This window comes from Trifolium pratense, linkage group LG2 (assembly GCF_020283565.1).
Source record: "Trifolium pratense cultivar HEN17-A07 linkage group LG2, ARS_RC_1.1, whole genome shotgun sequence".
In the NCBI taxonomy this organism is placed as follows: domain Eukaryota; kingdom Viridiplantae; phylum Streptophyta; class Magnoliopsida; order Fabales; family Fabaceae; genus Trifolium; species Trifolium pratense.
The window spans coordinates 10842888-10863817 of NC_060060.1; the positions used below are offsets into that span (position 1 = coordinate 10842888).

At 35.7% G+C, this 20930-nt stretch overlaps 3 protein-coding genes and 1 non-coding gene across 5 annotated transcripts; all 4 read right to left on the reverse strand.

The window, feature by feature from the left end:
• Positions 1-1917: 1917 nt before the first annotated feature.
• Positions 1918-9834, reverse strand: LOC123904152 (probable disease resistance protein At5g66900). The gene is given in 4 exon segments (XM_045953845.1): positions 1918-2300; positions 2709-3155; positions 3974-4386; positions 9623-9834. Coding segments are annotated over 4 exon segments (1455 nt in total).
• A 346-nt stretch (positions 9835-10180) lies between these two features.
• Positions 10181-10252, reverse strand: TRNAW-CCA. Its single transcript has one exon. It is a non-coding gene; the product is annotated as a tRNA-Trp (tRNA).
• Positions 10253-11166: 914 nt separating this feature from the next.
• LOC123907008 (reticulon-like protein B13) lies at positions 11167-12344 on the reverse strand. The gene is given in 4 exon segments (XM_045957067.1): positions 11167-11348; positions 11488-11699; positions 11991-12189; positions 12221-12344. Coding segments are annotated over 4 exon segments (717 nt in total).
• Positions 12345-12842: 498 nt separating this feature from the next.
• LOC123907007 (tRNA-specific adenosine deaminase TAD3-like) lies at positions 12843-17962 on the reverse strand. Of its 2 annotated transcripts, none has more exons than XM_045957065.1 (9): positions 17849-17962; positions 17690-17741; positions 17533-17606; positions 17327-17448; positions 16082-16164; positions 15421-15517; positions 14748-15191; positions 13597-13760; positions 12843-13323 (listed from the first exon to the last, which is right to left on the reverse strand). In XM_045957065.1, the coding sequence occupies exons 1-9, from the start codon at positions 17901-17903 to the stop codon at positions 13125-13127; spliced, it is 1290 nt and encodes a 429-aa protein (XP_045813021.1). In that variant the 5' UTR covers positions 17904-17962; the 3' UTR covers positions 12843-13124. The 2 variants fall into 2 exon arrangements, with proteins under 2 accessions (XP_045813021.1, XP_045813020.1); XM_045957064.1 differs by having other exon boundaries at positions 15415-15517; positions 17849-17959.
• Between the last annotated feature and the right edge of the window lie 2968 nt (positions 17963-20930).

Sequence of the window (20930 nt, forward strand, 5' to 3'; positions counted from 1 at the left end):
TCTGGATTTCTCGCTGTTAGAAATCACGCAGTTTTCATACTGTTTTGCATCTTAGCCATCCATTATCTGATCAGACGAATCAGAACAATTCATTTATAAAATTATTAAAAACAATCTCAGCCATATGATTATGATCGGACGGTCCCTAACTGTTAAAACGTCCTGCCGTAACAACAGGAATTCCGTTTTCCCACATGGATGGGGTACCATTGGTTTAGAGCCATTCCTGTCTGCAAAATGCTATTCAAACACGATTCTCTAATAAAAATACAGTAAATATACACTTTTTGTTTTTTTAATACTATTTGCATGTATCAGATTTCGTGCTGTGAGTGATAGAGTAAAAATATTGTATTTTTATCCCATAAATTGATGTTGATATAACACGCCTTTTTTATTTATTTTTGACTGAATAACACACCTTCTTGGTTAATTAGATTTTTGGGTCATATTTTTTATCACACACTCAAAAAACATCAATTCATATTATTTATTTTTTTTCTTTTGTATTCGTAACCACAAAATAAAGTTTTTTTAAGACAGCTTTCCATAATGCTCTTCCAACTAAAAACTATGTTTTCCCATTGAGGTTTATTTCAAGTAAATTTGTGTCCTATATGTAACATTGAGGAAGAGACAACTTTACAGTGTTTAAGAAATTGCAAGTTCATAAAGTGTTTTTGGAAAACTATCAGTTTTGTGGATCAGACTTTCTTTCATGGTGATAATTTGTATGGCTGGTTGCGTAATGACATAGATGCTCCCTCTAGTTTTTTGTTTCTGGCTGTAGTGTAGTGGATTTGGCGTGCGAGGAATCATCTATGTATGGAAAATGAGGTAACCTCTTACTTTACTCTCAGGACGAACATTGAGAACCTTGCTCAGCTGTTAAGAACGTGTTTCATTAAACACAACAAAAGTCCAACCACTACAATGGTTCGTTGGAATGCTCATTGTGGTATCAGGATGATTCTGAATGTTGACGGGAGTAACATCGATAATCCAGGTGTCTTTGGCTTCAAAGGTTTGATTTGGAACTTTGATGGGGCGTGGGTCCACGGTTTTGCCGGAAATATAGGTTTTTCGAATATCCTTCGTGCAGAATTATTGACAGTGTACTGTGGTTTAGTTTTGGCGTGGGACCTGGACATTAAGGATATATGGTGCTATTCTGACTCTAAAACCATGATTAAACTACTATTTGATCATGTAAATGAGTGACACAACTATGCAACGATTATCTATAACATAAATGATCTTCTCACTAGAAACTGGAGGGTTAGACTGGTGCATACTCTTCAGGAGGGAACACTTGTGCAGACTTCTACTATAACTTATGCTCCTATAGTTGTTCTACCAGGTGAAATGAATCTCCTCTTGCTAGCTGATATTAGTGTGATTATTTTTTCTAGATAATTTTATTTGTTGTCTTTTCCTTTTTTCTTTTCATCTTGTACAAAAAGAAAATATGTGTTCAAATCTTTGTAACCACGTAAAAATTATTTCCTTGCTATCCAATAAAATAAAATAAAAAATGTGTATTTATAATACTCCCTTCAATCTTAAATATAAGATTTTCTTTTAGTTCATTGAGCAACTAATTATTTAGTCTATATTATAAGTCAAATACATTAATCGTTGAATGAACTTAAAAAATAAAATAAATTGTTTCTTAGATTTAGAATTGGATGGAATATGTAGGTATGTTTTTATGTTTAATTATTCTAATGATTTATATATTTAGCTACAAATTCATGTAAAAATTAGTAAAACATTACAGTAAATTATTACTTGGTTTATTTTATTCATCTTGTTTTGACAAATCACATTGATATTAAACAGAAAGATTACACATAAATTTGACATAAACTAACACAAGTCACAAGTTTACATTGAACTGCTACTTCTTCACTCAAATTACTCTAATATTTTACTAAAGCTACTTAAACAATTACAACCAGAAATATCAGAAGCATTACAAACAATACAGCTTAGAGCCACAATGGCTCCAACAAGCTTTTTTATCCTAATCTGCAATGCATCATTTTTCTTCAACTGAGCATTCAACTCAATTATCTCCTGCCTTTTTCTTTGTTCAAATGGTTCCACTTTGCTTTGATGGATTGCTTGTTCTCGGTGGAGATCCTGCATCGTGGCATATTTAGTGCTATTAGACTTAAGATTGGTTCGACTCATAAAACATTTCTTCATATTTTGCCACTTCACAAAAGGCTGCTGATGGAGTGATCCAGCCATGACCTGAAGCACCAACGGCGAGCCTTCACAACCTTTCACTATTTGTGGCATAGAAGTGAAATCAGCGAGTAACATCAAAGGCTTAGGTATCTAACTAGTATACAATAATGAGACTGTTTGAGAGAGCTTGTGACATGTTCATAATCTCTCTGTGATATCTTATGAAAACAACTTACATCAATTATATAAAAACAATTTGACTTTATTTTGTCTTTTATTATAGAAATAACTTATACATCATCACTTATACGATAAACGTTCATTATATAAGTGCTTAATTTAGTTGTTTATCAAAACAAAGCCGTAGTTAGTTGACAGCTTTGAAACTAATCAGGTTGTTTCTATTCATAAATAAATTTGTCTGTATCCCATAGTAGAAGATTTAACCTAACAAACATAAATTTCTGTCTAAATTGTGTGATAAATTAAGTTGGATTGAAGAGAAAGCACCTCATGGACAAGATTTTTATCAGGCATGTATGAGCTGTTGTGGTTCAATTTTTTTTTGTAACGGCTGCTGTGATTCAACTGAGCAAAGTGAAGAAAAAGGGACACTGCATGATCATGATGGAGTGGATACAACTGGCATGGGGTGCCAAATCTTCTAAATTCAACCTCCCTTGAAGTCACCAAAATCTTACAATCTAGCATTCGGAATTTTAACATCTCAACAAGGCTTTCAACAAGTCTTTCTGAGCCAGGATAAACATCATCCAAGACTAATAATATTGGATTTCTACCAATTTGACTCAGCAGAAATCTCAGTCGGTTGAATGCATCTTCGTCGTTATGAAACTCAGGCACCCGAAGTCCACAGTGTTTAAATAGTGTCTGTACAATGTGCTTCAAGCTGGGAAATCTTTTGAGGCTAACATAGAAGATGTTTCCACAGAACTTGCCTAGTCAAAATGAGATGAAATTGGTTTTATCTAATACAGTCAAAATTAGTGGAGTAAAAAAGAGATTATAGACTAAACTACATAAAGTGAATTTAGATAACTATCTCAAAAAAGTATTGGTTGAATATATCTAGCCAATGAAAGCTAAAGTAATATCATTTCAATCCATCCATAACAACATTGTAGGCGCAGCTTGAGCCTATGAGCTTGAATCTTGCACAAGTTATGAACTTCACACACACACACACACTTTGATTCTTGCGCACACACACAGACACGATTATGAAAGAATAGGAATGACGAAGAAGAGAGAGTAGTTTGTTGCAATCTCATTCATTAGATATGAAAGACAAGTGATTACAACTCATTTTATAAACATTACTTGTAACACAAGTACCTAACTAACTAACTACCTTAACCACACTTGGTTAAGGCTCTAACTAACTAACTAACTAGAATCAGTTATGGATTAACACAACAATAAACATAAGGTTTAACTAAACAAGCCAGTAATTTCATAAGACTAACACCTGTTTGGATAAATAACTTAATTAAATGTTTACATGATAAGCACTTCTAGAATAAAAGCTTATTATATTAAGTGTTTATGTATACATATTTTATAAAAAAAGATATAATAAAGTCAAATTGTGCTATAAGTTGTTTTAATAAGCTATTCCAGAGAGTTGAAAACACCCTACAAACGTGTTTATGTAAGTATTAGTAGAAAAACTCAACCAAACTAATTTAGTAAAAGAAAACAGGTTTGTATAGTTATTAAGTGTTATAATTAAGTGTTATGTATAGTTATTACCAACCTTTGATTTGTGAATCCCAACAAAGCTTCTTAGCAAGAGTGCTTTTTCCTGATCCACCAAATCCAGTCAATACATGTACAGAAACACCATCCTTAATCAATTCAATCTTCAAATTATTTAAAGGCTCATCCATTCCCACCACACATACAGGTTCTTCAGGAGCACCCCACAAACCCCAAATTTGATTACCACTTAAACCCCAAATTTGAGCACTAACTAAATTCTCCTTTCTCATAGTCATAATAAACTCTAAAATTTCATTCACCTTAATCAACACATCCATCAAATCCCTTCTATTCTCAACTTGAACATTAACATTCAAATGTCTCTTAAGTTCCTCATCTTTCTTCTGAAGCTTGGTTTTGTAACGTGGCAAACGAAAAAACTTCCATCGATTAAGCTTCTTGCTTATCCTTACAAGCTCTTTACCTTCTCTTATGTGAGTCTCAAACCTCTCTATGTTGCAGTAAGCAAGTAAAATGCACTCTTAGAGTTAGTGCCAAACTCCTTAATTCAATTATCACAATAAGCATAATCATTCACTATACAATCAAGGATGTTATATACCCACAAAGTCATAACAGAATATCAAAACTTCTCCCTATCTTTCCGCTAGACTCATAACAGAATTTGTTATCCTTCTCTTCACTTGAGAATTTCCATGATGAAGTCACGTGTCCACACAGGTTTCTTACGCTGTCTTGGTTCTAGAATATCCTGCTGATTGGGCTTATCAATTGGGTTGACCCATTCTTTCATTAGCTGCTGAGTGGTATTTGTATCTAATGGCACCTCTTTGTGACTGAAGCTATCACTACTCCCCTCCTGAAAAATGACCTTGTCCTCAAGGTTAGGGACACCATAAAGGTCAGTGAAAATTTGGAGATCCTCCCATGTAGCATCTTCCTGTTGACTGTGAGACCACTGTACCAATATTTGTTTGCGAGGAACACCTTGTTGAGAAACAATGCGCCCAGCCAGAATAGCAGTGGGGTGTAACAAGGGACGATTGGCCACACTTACTTCCGGTAATGGATAAAACTTATCTCCAACAGCCCCCTTGAAAGCCCGCAAGAAAGAAACATGGAAAGTAGGGTGAATACGACTTTCTGATGGCAAACCCAGCTTGTAAGCCACAGTACCAACGCGTTCCAGAATTGGAAAAGGGCCAAACTAGCGGCGAGCAATCTTATGGTTCAATCTAACAGCCACAGTTGCTTGTCTATATGGTTGCAGTTTAACAAGCACCAAATCTCCTACTGCAAATTGTACATTCGTGCGTTTTTTGTTTGCTTGTTGTACCATCCGATGTTGTGTTCGTGTTAAGTTGTGTTTCAAGTGTTGCAGAATCTCATCTCGAGTTAGCAAATCACCATCAACTGCCTGAATCTTGGAGTTTCCGCGAACATAGTGGGGAATGGTAGGTGGAGGCCTGCCGTAAAATGCTTGAAAAGGTGTCATATTGATGGCAGAGTGATGATTGGTGTTGAAATGATATTCAGCCCATGATAAGAATCGTCCCCACTTCTTAGGGTAATCAGCAGAAAAAGCTCTTAAGTATTGTTCAACATAACGATTGGTGACCTCCGTTTGACCGTCGGTTTGTGGATGATAAGAGGAGCTCATTTTTAACTTAGTGCCCATGAGTTTAAACAATTCTTGCCAAAATCTGCTTGTAAATATAGGGTCACGGTCCGAGACAATGGTGCGAGGTATGCCATGAAGCTTAACAATCATGTTAGTGAACAGCTCCGCTACTTTGGTGGCAGTGTGATGAGTAGGAAGAGCTCCAAAGTGCGCATATTTCGTGAAACGGTCAATCACCACTAAGATACTTGTGTTTCCTTTGGACATAGGTAAGCCCACAATGAAATCAAGAGCGACGTCTTCCCATACACGCTCAGGTAACTCTAATGGTTGCAGCAATCCATTTGGTGGAGTGGTGGAGTACTTAACTGTTTGACAAACAAAGCACTGTGATACAAAAGTCTTAACATCATGACGCATTCCATCCCACACAAAGTTGGCACTGAGTCTGCGTAATGTTATGTCTATCCCAGCATGGCCTGCAGCCAACGATTCATGGTACTCGCAACAAAATCATTTTCAGCCCAGACTGTTGACTAATATAAAATCGACCCCGCTGCAACAATATACCGTCCTTCACTTCATATCCCAATTCCTTGCCAGTTCCATCATGCACCTGCTTGTGGAGTGCTAGAAGATCATCGAATCGGGAGTTTTCTTGACGTAATTGTTGCAGAATGTCAAATTGGCCTGATGACAATGCTAACTGTAATGTAGACAATTCCTCCTCAAACTGTCTAGATAGTGCATCAGCAACTGTATTAGTGATTCCAGCCTTATATTCTATGGTGAAACTGAACCCCAATAGTTTGCGAAGGTAATGATGTTGATCCGGTGTTTGGACCACCTGTGTCAACAACTCGCGGAGGCTTTTGCGATCTGTGCGCACCGGAAGTGTCTACCCAATAAGTATTGTCGCCACTTAGTAACTGCTTCAACAATAGCTCGCAATTCGCGTAAATACGCAGAAGCACCTCGCATCTTGGGACCTAATTTCTTGCTGAAGAATGCAATGGGGTGGTTATCCTGCATTAACACCCCCCCCCCCCCCCCACTCCGACATTTGACGCATCCGTTTCCACCACAAACTGTTTAGAGAAATCAGGTAAGTGAAGCACTGGTGTTTTGGTCATAGTTTGCTTCAGCATTTCAAATGCCTTCTGGGCGTCGGCTGACCACACAAAATTGTCCTTTTTAAGAAGCTCGGTCAAAGGTGCAGCTATCGTTGCATAGTGAGCAACAAAACGATGGTAATATCCCGTAAGCCCCAAGAATCTGCGTAATTGTTTAACATTTTTGGGAATTGGCCAGTTATGCATAGCACTGACCTTAGAAGGGTCAGCTCGAACACCTTCATTAGATACAATGTGACCCAAATACTCTACTTGTTGCTGGAAGAATTGACACTTACTGGCCTTGGCAAAGAATTGTTTGTCTTCCATCTGTTGCAGAACCTGCTGGAGGTGAATTACATGCTCATGAATGTTATGGCTGTAGATCAGAATATCGTCGAAGAAAACAATGACGAAACGGCGCAAGAACGGTCGAAACACATCATTCATGGCTGACTGGAATGTGGATGGGGCGTTGGTGAGCCCAAAAGGCATGACGACAAACTCGTAGTGGCCATTGTGCGTGCGAAAAGCTGTTTTGTGAATGTCAAGGCTATCCATCCTGATCTGATGGTACCCTGCACGGAGATCAAGTTTCAAAAATACTACTGCTCCCCCAAGCTCATCTAATAACTCATCAATAGTGGGAATTGGAAATCGGTCTTTGATAGTAAGACTGTTGAGGGCGCGATAATCAACACAAAATCGCCACGATCCATCTTTTTTGCGAACTAGTAAAACCGGTGAAGAATAAGGACTATTGCTGGATCGTATGTAACCACACTCAAGCTTCTCTTGAACTAAATTCTCCATGGCATCTTTTTGAAAATAGGGGTATCGGTACGGACGGACGTTGACCGGTGAGGAACCTGGCTGGAGATGAATGCGATGATCAACACTTCGGTAAGGAGGTAGTTGAGAAGTTGTAGAGAAAACCTTGTGATGATGGAGTAAAAGACCTTTTGCTGAAAGAGGAAGAGAAGCTTCAAGGGTTGCAAGGTCATCACTGGAAGATTTGGCAGTGATTGGTGATGTAGAAGGATTGCTGGTAAGTTGGAATAAACTCCTATAATCTCCTGCTTCAATGATAGTGCGCATCTGGGCAAAAGTAATGGGACTGGGATTGGAGCGAGTTTCCCCCACAAGTTGAACCGATTTCCCTTTCCAAGTAAAATCCATAGTGAGAGCATTATGGTCATGTAAGCATGGGCCCAATGTTCTAAGCCACTGCATACCCAACACAATATCCAGCCCACAAATAGGTAAAACAAATAAATCCACCTCAAACAAATGACCTTGCATTACTAAGGGCACCCCCACACATTTCTGATGACACACTAAATGTTGACCATTCCCCGTATAAACTTTAAATCTTTTAGCAGGTTCCACAGGGAGGCCCAATTTCTTAACTAGGCCCTCTTGCACAAAATTATTATTACTGCCAGTGTCAATTAACACCTCCAAAGTCTCATTCACGTGTTTAGCTAGGATGCGAAAAATACATGGATTAACGGGATTGGTTAAGGTATGCAAGCTCACCTCTGGTGATTCATCAGGTGGGTCCTCTTCAATGACGTCAGTAATAGGTGGGGTTACGTCATCATCTTCCCCTTCATCTCCACACATGATCATAACACGATTCTTGCAACGATGGTTGGTGTGAAACTTCTCGTCACAACTGAAACACAATCCCTTGTCACGCCGTTCACGCCATTCAGTGGGAGAGAGCCATTTGATGGGTAAGCGTGGACTGGTCGGAGCAACAGAACGTAAGGGTGGTGGATTGAGCGGTGCCGACCCCAACGCCTTTATTTCGGCCACCGGTGGTGGTCGTGGTGGAACCTCCAAATTACGCACGCCATCACGACGAGGGCGACCACGAAAATCGTCATTACGATCCTCATACAGTTGTGCTCGAGCCATAGCCTCAGCCAGGTTAACCGGTGGGAATATCAGCAATTCCCGACGGATTTCAGGTTTCAATCCCCAAATAAAGAAGTTCAGAAATAGCGCATCACTAACGCCAGTAGTTCGGGTCATCAATTCTTCAAATTCAGATCTGAATTTAGCCACTGTATCACGTTGTGTGAGTTTAGACACACGGCCTAACGGATCGTCATAGAGCGATGGACCAAAACGCTTTTGAATCTCGCGAAGGAAGCAATCCCAATCATGGAGTGCTCCACCTTTCTCCATCCATTGAAACCAATTAGAGGCTTCACCATCCAAATGGAACGACACCAAGGTGAGGCGAGATGCAGGTGATACCTGGTGTAGAGTGAATAACTTATTGATCTTATAGATCCAATCTTCAACTCTTGTGTCGTCAAAACGCGGGACGTTAATCCTGAGAGTCTTCAGGAACGCAGTGACATCCGTCGACGAATTCAGATGTGGTGGCGGTGTATGACTGGCAGCGCGGTTTTGATCGGTGATGGACAGCTCACGGAGACGAGCATCAGTGGTGACCATGTATTGTTCCAGCGTGGCGGTGAATTGGGTGGTGAACTGGGTCAATTGAGCATCAGCGTGTTGCTTGATGCTGGCTTCCATGGCGTGAAGCGCCTCTGCAATATCTTCGTTGCGCATGGTGATGAAAGCACCAGTGTTGCAGTAAGCAAGTAAAATGCACTCTTAGAGTTAGTGCCAAACTCCTTAATTCAATTATCACAATAAGCATAATCATTCACTATACAATCAAGGATGTTATATACCCACAAAGTCATAATAGAATATCAAAACTTCTCCCTATCTTTCCGCTAGACTCATAACAGAATTTGTTATCCTTCTCTTCACTTGAGAATTGCCATGATGAAGTCACGTGTCCACACAGGTTTCTTACGCTGTCTTGGTTCTAGAATATCCTGCTGATTGGGCTTATCAATTGGGCTGACCCATTCTTTCATTAGCTGCTGAGTGGTATTTGTATCTAATGGCACCTCTTTGTGACTGAAGCTATCACTCTATCTCTTCTCCGGGTCGACCCAACAAATCACTGTAATCTTTGATTTGTTCAACTAAAGGAGCCAATGCGTTCAAAGTTTCGATGTTCATCTCAAGAGTTGGACCAAATTCTAGACCATTTTGTATTGTTGGGAGAGCATATTTCAACATCTCGCCTATCACAGCTCCAACAGTACCTCCACTGAATAGATCCGCCATAACTATTGTGAAATGCAACTCTTGTCTGTAACAAACACAACTAAAGAATCGTTAATTATTCTGTTATGTTTTGTGTTGTTATTGTGAAGTGAAATGTTTTGTAGTAAAACATTCAACTAAAAAGAAAATGTATGAAGTCAACTCAAACTAAGATCAGTAATAGAAAATATATTTCATTGACTAATGATTCTTTCTTCGTCTTGATGCTATATTAATTTTTTGATATTAACTGCTGTCAAAAAAATAAAATATTATTCCTTCAGATTTCACAATCTTGACATTTGAATATTTGATCCCTTCTAAATTCTAGTAGACAGAAAGTGAAAAATGGCCAAAACAAAAGATATGAACCTGACGTGAATCGAACACGCAACCTTCTGATCTGGAGTCAGACGCGCTACCATTGCGCCACAGATCCACTGGTGATAATGTACGACACTCTCATGTATAAGTTAGTTTATACCCAAAACGGTCATCAATTAGAATTACGTACGGTACGATTCTAGATCCATAAATAATCCATGTCCAAATGGAATTGGATCATCTTCTTCCCCAATTGTCTCATTCTCTCTCCTTCTCCAATTTTGACCATTAGATCAATCCGATGGATAAGAGACTAAAGAACAAAAAATGCAACAGTAAAATTATTCCTCTTCCACACAACAAAACTTGCAAATCGTGGAATCGAACAATGATGTTATACTACATCGAAATAACTTTATTGTTGCACTTTATTGATTAATCTATTTCATTCTTTTCCATTTCATTTTATTTCATTCCATCAATCAAAGCATGCTTTAACCGACTTTAAATCGAAATATTTCCATTATCCAAGTTCAATCTTTTGAGGGTCGAAATATTTTTATTATCCACTTTTATATGAAGTTTTCAATCTTTTGAGGGAAAGTGACTTGGGTACTAATATTGCTTGTGATTTTTTACTTGTTTTATTTTTGTTGAAATATAGGGATTATTCAATTCTTCGTTCGTTAATGAAATAATTTTTTTTATAGATAGATAAAATAGCAAAATTCATTATAAACTCACATATCCCCAATTATAGCGTTCGGCCTAACAATTTCAATATTATTTTGTAAGTTAAACTAGGACTTGTGGACGTAATGAAATAAATTTATTGCTTTAAAAAAAAAAACTTATTATAAAAAAAATAATACGTGTAAAAAAAAACTATAACAAATAATATAAATAATGTGATAGTATTTCATTATTATTTTGATGAAAGTATTCCATTATTATGAACATTACATTACATAACCGTACGTGCATAAAATTTGTACACAAGCTTCTAGTTCTAGGCTATACAAAAGCAAGTCACTCTATTTTCTTCTCCTTTTCATTCTCATTTAGTATTCTGCTTTTGATCTTCTTAATTGCTTTCTCATCTATAATCTCATAAAATCTCTTGTATTTCTCCCTCAACCGTTCCATGCATCTCTTGATCTTGTCTTCGTTTTTATTATAAGTTAAAGGAAGTGTCATACCAGCCAATATGCCTATACCACAAAATTAAATTAAAGTTAATACACTCCATTTCAAGAGTGGAAAAAGTAATTAAAAAAAAAGAGTGGGAAAAGTAGATAATTAAAAGAAATTAATTATGTATACCAAAAAAAAAAATATTCATGGATGTACCTATATAAATGAATGTTAGGAAGTCCATGCAATTTCCTACATAAGAGATTGCCAACAACCTAGCCATAACTCCCACAAACACAGGCCAATCTTCCTTTGTGCTCACAATGAAAAACCACTTTATTGATTTTTCAATCCATGCTCGAACCGTCTTTGCCATTCTCACAGCTGTTTCTTCCTCCAATTCCAACCTCACCAAGTTTTGTGGTTCCCTAAAAAAACATTCATACAATTAAAAAAAATAAAAAATACAAATATATGAAGATTAGTTATTATCTATGTGCTTCATCCCAAAATATAAGAGAAAATTGGTCAAATAAAATTGATGTACTTAGTCCAAAGTTTTAACTAAATATATAAAAAAAAATTGACCAATTTTCCCTTATACTCCCTCCGGACCGTTTTTTTTTTTTTTTTAGGTTGATATCCGTATCTTGTATACGTAGAAGATATAATTAATAAAAATAAAGAATTTTGCATTAGAGGAAGCTTAAGGTGCTTACTTGCCCAAAAGTGTAAGCATATTGGAATAGATGAATATTGAAGCAACAACAGATATGGTGAGCCATGACATGAGAGTTAGGAAGTTAAATTGATAAACTTCCATCAACACCCATGTTACTGTTGCCGTAACTATAATCATTGTACTTAGTTTCTTCTTCCTCCATAGTACTATGTCCTTCATTATGTCATTACCACAATCTACGTACGTACGACACAAAATTAATCCAACTAATTTATCTTTAAATGATGTACGTATTACTATTAATTGATACAAAAATAACACAAAGCTTAATCAAATAATTACCTAAGAAATGAGAGGGAGTTGTTTCTGTAGTAGTTGCTTCTGTAGACATTTTGGAAATATTTAGATAATTACGTGAAGATGATATTGTTCAATGGTAGAATAGAAAAATAAATATATAATGTACCTACGTGTGGATTCATTTTTGCTACAAAATGTGTTGTGCCAAAATTGGTCTTTCGGTGTACGTAATTTGGAACAGAGGTATCTGATTTACACGTGTACAATTTTGAGAAGACGTGGAAGTTTTGCAGCCTCCGTGGCACCTCCAATCTCTTTGTATAACTTCAGTTGTGGTAACCAAGTTGTCACCTTTGTATAACTTCAGTTGTGGTACACATTTACCGACTCATGATGCTCTTCAAAAATTTTCTTGTCATTATTAATATTTTGAGAATATAAATTTAAGAGGAGGGATCCATTTACTCCAAGTAAGTTTTCATCGACTTACTTTGCTAAGTTAGACAAAATGTCGAAATTTACCACGTAATTATTTCTAACATTAAGAAACAAATATCAATATTACCCTGTTTGTAGTATACCAAAAAAATTTCAGAAAAAGGCATTACATTAGCTAACTTCGACATAAACAAAATTTGAATACATATTTGTGTACAACAAAACAAGTGTCAATTTGACCCTGTTTTCTTTAACAACGACAAAAAAAATGCTTTGGAACCAGACATAAAAATGACAATCCTAAGATACATCGGCTACTTAATCACTAAACTTTCAATATTCACTAATAAATAAATAGTCTCCACAGCTAAAATACTTCTTCATCCACGTACTCTTGAATTTTAAGAAGCTACATCTACTACTTAACAAATAGTCATATACCAGTTTCTTCAGTTTCTGCAGACCTATTATGGAGGGCTTCTTCAGGTAGCAAAACTCTGAAAACAGCATAATGATGATTTAAGCTTTTTTCTCCCTGTAATCTGTAAACGCTGCCCAAGGCACCTGTTTTAGGGTTTGGAAAAGCATAAAATATCCGTCTAATTCTCTGATGGACAAGGGCCATGGCACACCTGACATCGTAGTGGAAAACAAAAATATATCAGAAAACAACTACTTAAGAAGATATTTTAACCGTCAAAGAGTGAAACTTGGAGAGAATGTTTCCATTTCATGTGGTGCGAGGCATTCAAGAAAAAAGGAGAATCAAAATGCTATTGACAGCTAGCTTCTTTTCATGATATTCCTTTCATACATGAGTAGCAAGACTAATTCAGACATCAAATAAATTAAAAAGACAATCAAGTATTTTTGAAGTTATAGAAGAATCTCGTCTCCAATCTTACATTGTGCAAGGTTCCCAAACAAGATATATGTCATAACCAGTACATAAGTAAGGTCGTGCTGATAGCAGATTTGATTCTGTTTGCCTACAAGGATTCAATTTATCATTGTCCTCAACCTGATTGGAAGTTTGACTCTGAGCGTTCAATTTGCCATCATCTTCAACCTGAAAAAATAAAGCTTTCAACATAGTACACAGTTGAAAATGAACAACAAATATAATCAAGGTAAATGCTATTGCATTTGTATTTTAAGTTTCCATATTGCCAATGTTAAGTTTGGCGTGGTATGCTTTATTAGGCCTTAGATTTTCAACAGGAAGTAACGGTCAGTGTTCCATCTGGCTAATTAAAGGTCTACTTTATTATCCTTCTGCACAACATTTACCTATCCAATCGATATTGTAGACTCAATACAATAACCTAGGAACTTCACGATCTATTGAGGAGGTAAAAGCTAATCTCCAATAGAACAAATTACTCGAAACTAAGAAAGCAACACCTGAAGTTCAAGATTTCTGTATATGTTTGTTACAGTGGAATGGTTGCAATTCACGCAGACGGGTATACAAAATGCTCAAGACTCATACTCACACTTTAATTAACTTCCACATGATCTCCTCTGATGTAATTTTTATTAAAAAAAACTAATAAAGCATTGAAGTTATTATAATTAAAGTTCCAACTAATCAATTCTTGTAAAAAAATAAATAAAATCAAGACATCAATAAAAAAAATTGATTTAAACTATAATATAACTCAATTGAAAAATTATTCACAGATCACCCAAATTGTAATCATAATACATTACCAATAGAAACATTAATTTCTCTACCAAAAAGAAGAAAAAAAAAACATTAATTTAAAATAAAACAAAAGATATACAGTATCAACAAAACTTTAAGAAAAGGGTTTATGCATTGCTTTTCAATTTAATATTTTAATCAAGATGCCGGGGAAATGGAACAAGGTGGATACGAAAGTACTGCTCCAGCACCCATCCCCTTAATTTTTTTTCCAGGTAATTACCCTTCTCCAAAGCCACACCCATTAAACTAAGTACTCTATCCATTATGTGTGATTTTTGTGAGTACCCGTCTCTACAGGCCAAGTTCCTTAAAGAAACATAATAAATCAGATGTAGGTAAACTTACAGTTGCACAAACAGTTTTCTGCCTCTTTGAAGGAGAGCTCATACAAGGACTTTCATGATCGAATTCCAAATATTTTTCTTTACTGCCCTCGTCGTTGGGAAAAAGACGTCTATCCCTGGCAGCAGATGATTCTATAGCTACAATGGCAGCATGCCGTAAAGGATGGCAATAGTATGAACTCTGTGAATTTGATTGCTGCTCGGCCCATTGGCAAGGATAGAGACAAGCAACACCTGTATAGGATTGTTTGAGATGATTGCAGGAACTTCTTAAATGCAACAGTTTCTGGGGATCCAAGCTATTGGCAATAGGATGGGAACTAAGTAAATCTGGTTTTTTATAGCAGCTGTCGTCTTTCCAAGTGTTCCAAGAAAAAACCTCATCACGTGCAGTTGAAATTGTTTGCTTGGCTGAAGGATCCACTATCACTGCGGCATTGACTACCTAAATTGATCAAATTTTAGGTAAGCAGCAGCTGAATGTGAAAGTTAATAGTAAGAAATAGTAACGTAAATAGGCTCTATTATTTCAGCAAGTGATAGAGGGGGCAAAATTGAACATAGCTCAAGCTTTGGCATAATCAGAAAAATAAAGCAACAGAAGATAAGCCTGACCCTCAATACATTATTTCTTGTCACAAATTGTATCAAAAAGGTCAAATTTGTACATTTACCAAGCCACCAGAAGTTGCCAACTCCACTGCAGATTGCATAAACTTCAATACTGATTGTGAGTCCTCCTCGCTAAATCCAGTAATGCCATCGATGTTGCTGTAATTTTATTAAAATGGCAAGCAAGCCAACATCATAAGCAAAGCCAACTATAGAATAAACATTTTTTAAAATTACTTGCAAATCTAATACATCGGATACCATAATTACTTGAAACATCATGAAAATGTAAACAAGTCTGGGTTATTCATGAAGCAGAAAACAATAATTACATATTGGATATCATAGACACAAGGGTGGTCACATTTTCATCTAGTAAGCCCCACTAATGTATATATTACCCACTACCAAGTCAACTAGACACAATGGATAACTTGTAACGCTCCTCTCATGGATATAATTTTTTGTATCAAGTCCCAGGCCATCTTCCAAATCATCTAATCAAATTGGAGGATGTAATTGCTGGACTTAGAATTTCATTAAACAGTACATGTTTTAATATGGAGTGTTTTATTCATCTTATATTCTGATGACAACTTTCATATAAGGTACTTCGAATTTCAAATACTCAAATGAAACCAACATTTTGTAATTTTGATAAAATCCCACAATGATATTCAAAATAAAGTAACTTTATAAAAAGAGTAAGAATTTGAAGCTTACTAAGTTCTTGGGTGATATGATGTTGGCCAAAACTTGCATTGCTCTTGCCACTCCTCTTTTGATGTTGCTTCATATTTGCAGACCTAAAGTCAATTAATGTCGACTTTAGCGTGCAAACAAACTAATTTAAAGACAACAAGGACCAAGTGCCCTCGGGATCCCAACCAAAACTTAAAAATGATCTCTTCAATTAATCAATAATCTTATTTTGTCTTGAAATGTAGTGAACCCCAACAAAAGTATCGGACGACCATTTAATTAATAAAGTTTAATCTTTAAACCTTTTTGCATTATTAACATTTGATAAACATGTGATAAAATTGAAATTCCATTCATATATATGAACTACTGGTTTTCAATATTGAGGATTCGCTGTTTCTTTTAAATGGATGATTTAGTTAACTACAAGATATCCAGGACTAAAAAAGTGATCTTCAAGATTAAACTTCAACGGTTATTGTAGTACCATAAACTAAAATATAGAATTATTTACATGAAAATGAAAAGTAATTCACCACACATATCTTTATGTTTCATCACGGTCGCAAAAACCAAGCTAAAATAAATCATAATTCAGAACCAGCGTTGTCAATCCTAGACATTAAAGTGGAGCGGCCAAGCCCGGAAATGCTATAGTGGGAAAAACGATAGCAGGGTGGCTGCAACCATGAATTCTTTTTATAATAATCTATACTCTTTACATAAGAACTTGACAACTAGCTGTGACTAACCAATGTAAAAAATGACAACAGGAGTGAGATATGAGAAGGCCTGATGTTGTTTGTGTATTTTCTAATTGCAAAATTCCAAAAAGAGCTAGCTAACATTTAAATCCTAAGAGTTTTTATGGAATTTTCTATCTCACTCTGAGCGGCGGCATTATCTTGCCTCAACAGCCGGTATTTTGACCCCTGCTGCGTGTCTTGTAGTGGCCAGGGGCCGCTCTGCTGCTACGGCATGGTATTGATTACAATGATCATCGTAACTATTAATAAATGAATATTGGACATATTTTTTATCCTACAGTTTCTATGATCATAACTATATTCTACTATCTGAAAGTCACATTGGACCTCTATTGATCTGACTCCGAGTCAAGATGGGTGGACCGACTTAAGGGGGGCAAAGCTCTCCCAGTGCCTATTTTATTTTCTAGTCTTAATCGATAAACATTAAAATCTAAGCAAGCATTATCATTATGATTCATCAACAAATGTGAAAAATAAAAAATAAACGTAGACCCACTTTTGTAATAAAAGGACCCAACTGATAGGAACTGATGAACTCCTGAAGATGAGGTGGCACAACATCCAATTGATTGTCAGCTTCATAGGCCAAGCACAAAACTACTGATAGCTCTATCTGTCCTGTCAAACATTCCCAGTGTCACCAGCAATGTAATAATATAGTAGCAACTAATTAGGAAATTTAGCAGTGAAATTGAAAAGCACCTCCTTCTAGAACTTTTTTCCTAATTCGTTTCACATGACGGAGACCTTCAAGTGGTGCTATCTGATTCAAACGCCTAACAATAAATTTAAACATAGCTTAATTTACTTACGAAGCACGAAGAGTTAATAGAAATTAAGATTTGAATAAGAATCTAACCTAACAATTTGGTTGGCATGCTTTGGGTTGATGGATGAAGCAAAAACGCTAACTGCACATAACAGAAAGAAACCAAGCAAAAATGTTTGAATTCACGGAATTCCAGATAGCAAAAAACATAGTGAAAATATTGGAAGTGAAGAGTTTAGATAATGTGACCAGTAGGTTGGTGGTGAAGGTCGTGTGGTGGTTCGTCGGGGATGTGCACGATCATTCTTGGGTCCACGGCGCTGTGAAGAAAACCGCAACGGAGAATTTGAAGTGACCCAAATTTGAAGTGTTTTTTTTTTAATTTGAAGTGTAATTAAAATAAAATATAATATAGTTTAAAAGTAGTTAATTTTTGCTTAGTAACCCAAATTTGAAGTGTTTTTTTTTTTTACTTATATTTGTGTCCGGAGGAAGCATGTTTTTTTAGTGTAGAAAGATAATATGATTTTGTTTACTCTATTCTAATATTTAGACTAAACTACCAAGGGCATGTTTGGTATCATAGTGGGTTTGTAAGAACCCCGGTGAATGCCATTGATTTTAAAATGCGTGGCTTTTACAAAATTATACTCCCTCCGTCCCATTTTATAAGACCTCATTTGACTAAATGTACTATTTATATGTGTTGTTTTGACCGTATTTTTTTAAAAATATATAAATATAAATATGAACATATAAGATCTTGTTTGATTTTTTTCGATAAATATTTTTAAAATATCAAATTTCTATAATTTTTACTAATAGAGAATTAAAGATATTCGTAATCAAAATTATGCATTGGCATACGTGCAGTGATAAATAAGTTCTTATATTTTGGAACGGAGGGAGTTGTTGTGATTCTGTGATACTAAACATGCGCTAAATAGTCAAATTTGTCGTGAAACGTAGTTATTTTAGCTTCTTAATGATAGAAATCAATCTTGCACTAGGTTTTCGAGTGGTTAGTTTGAACGATAAAGTATAATATAGGAGTAAATAGACAAATTGATTCTCAAAATTGTGAACTTTAGTCAAAATAGTCTTTGAATTTTTTCAAATGGCTAATAATATCTGAACTTGTAACGCGTCATTTGAACTTGTTAGATGCTTTGGTGTCGCATGTTAAATGAACTTTTGGCCTTCCATGTGGATTGTACATTAATGGTCCTTCTATTAACTTCTTTCGTTAGGGATATGGAGTAATTTTGCTGCCTAGTCTAACTAAGTTTAAATGTAATGGATGTCTGGGGATCTATCTAATTGTGTGCTGTTGAAATCCACTTGGATCCGGTCTAGTGGTGTTGGCTTGTGATCTTGAAGTATACTTCTTACAAGGTTTCAGTTTTGATCCCCCTTGGTGCCAATTTTGGTAGGCTAGTCCATATATAGCAAAAAAAATCTGGCTTTAAAAGGGTCCCTGCAAGTGGGCGGTGAGATTGGTCCCCTCGGATTAGTCGGTCATTCGGCCGGATACCGAGTTTTTTTTAAAAGAAAAGAAAAATATGTTTGGTTCATGTGTTAAATTGTCATTAAGCATGCAACATTGTGTATGAAGTGGGTGCAAAAATCATAAAGATTGTCGATCACCACTTCGCGTGAACCTAGTGGAATGGGCTATGACGCAGAGGCGGAAAAGGTGCCCTTGGAAACTTTGTGCGTTTGACATAGGATCCTCGAGGACGTTAAGTTTATGAACCTTCTTTACTAAGATTAATTTGAGTGGTGAACTCATTCGAGAATGTCTAGCTTTATGTCTAAAGTTTGAAATCAATGCGACTTAAGTAGTACTATAAGATTAATACCTAACATAACTTGTCAATAACATAAGGAAAATGATAACCAAGAGAACCATTAAAATCAACCCTAATCATGCATGAAAATTAGACAGTACTAGGATAAACTTAAAGAACGGTGAACGCGGCAGAGAACAACCCGAGATGGCAGAACCTGATTCTGATGAAAATTAGACAGTACTGTCTAGTGGCAAAGATATCGATTCAAATGTGCCACAAGAAGTTATTGAATCTGATGAACTTAATATTGATTATGAAGTTATCCTTAACACTAACACTCAACCGAAAAAGAAAAGAAAAACGTCACAAGATATAGGTGAGAAAGTAACAAAGGATACAGGAAAGGTTGAGTTTGTAACATCCATGAGAAACATAGAACGATTAGTTGAAGCAGCAGAAGTTAATAATGATATTGCAGGACCATCTTATGTGTGTGGACCATACTCAATTCCAAGTTGCATTGAAGTTTTGAAAAACATTCAGAGGGAAGATCTTCTGAATGATAGACAATTTAGCTATGCTTTAGAATTACTTAGAAATAGCCAAAGTAGAGTCATATTTATGTCTTTAAAAGATTCACATATTGCTTTAGTGAATTGGATAAATCTCTTGGGTAGAATATAGATTAAGATTTGGCTTTATGTTTGTTATTCTAGAGTAGTGTAGTGGAACATTGATAATATGCATTTCCATTTATACACACATCTAAATTATTGACAATGAATGCATACATCGGTGATGTTCTTGTTTCCAAAATGTCTTACAGGAATCTTCTAATCAAGTTCTATAAGATGTGTAATGGTGCAACAAAAATTGCATGTGAATTACATGAAGTATTTATTGATGCCAGAAATGTATTGAGTTTAATTTTGTAGTAGATAGGTAAAGATAGTGTTCTCTTTTTAACACAAAGTTAGTGTACTTTTTTAATATAAAATCACTTCATGATCTATCACTTATGATTAAAAAGTGTTTAGAATGTATGGATAGGAACTGTGCTAGTTAATTTTTTAAATAACTTATTAAAACATAAATAACTCACTGTGAAAGAAAAATTAGATTAAAAACATATATATTTAATTTATTTTTGGAAAAATAGTTTAGAGCATGCATTTACTTAAGAGGCAGAGATCTCTGCAACTTTTGCCATCTTATCCATTTCAGTTTCAATGATAATTTTTTTTATTTGGTTATTTTAGTTCAAATTCAACACAAGTAGTTGAAAAACTTATTGTGTGGCCTTATTAGAAATGTCTGTGCCCTTTAAGATTCTCACATGGACATACTGTGAAAAATACAGTACATTTTAAATGTTAGTGCCCTTTAAATTAATACTAAAAAATTATAATGAACATTATAAAATAAATATGAATGCATCTCTGACTGTCAACAAAATTCAAAATAATAGTATCTTGTCGGTGCTCTTTTGACAATTAGATTAACCTGTCTTCCACTTTAATAATGATTAGTCTAGACCA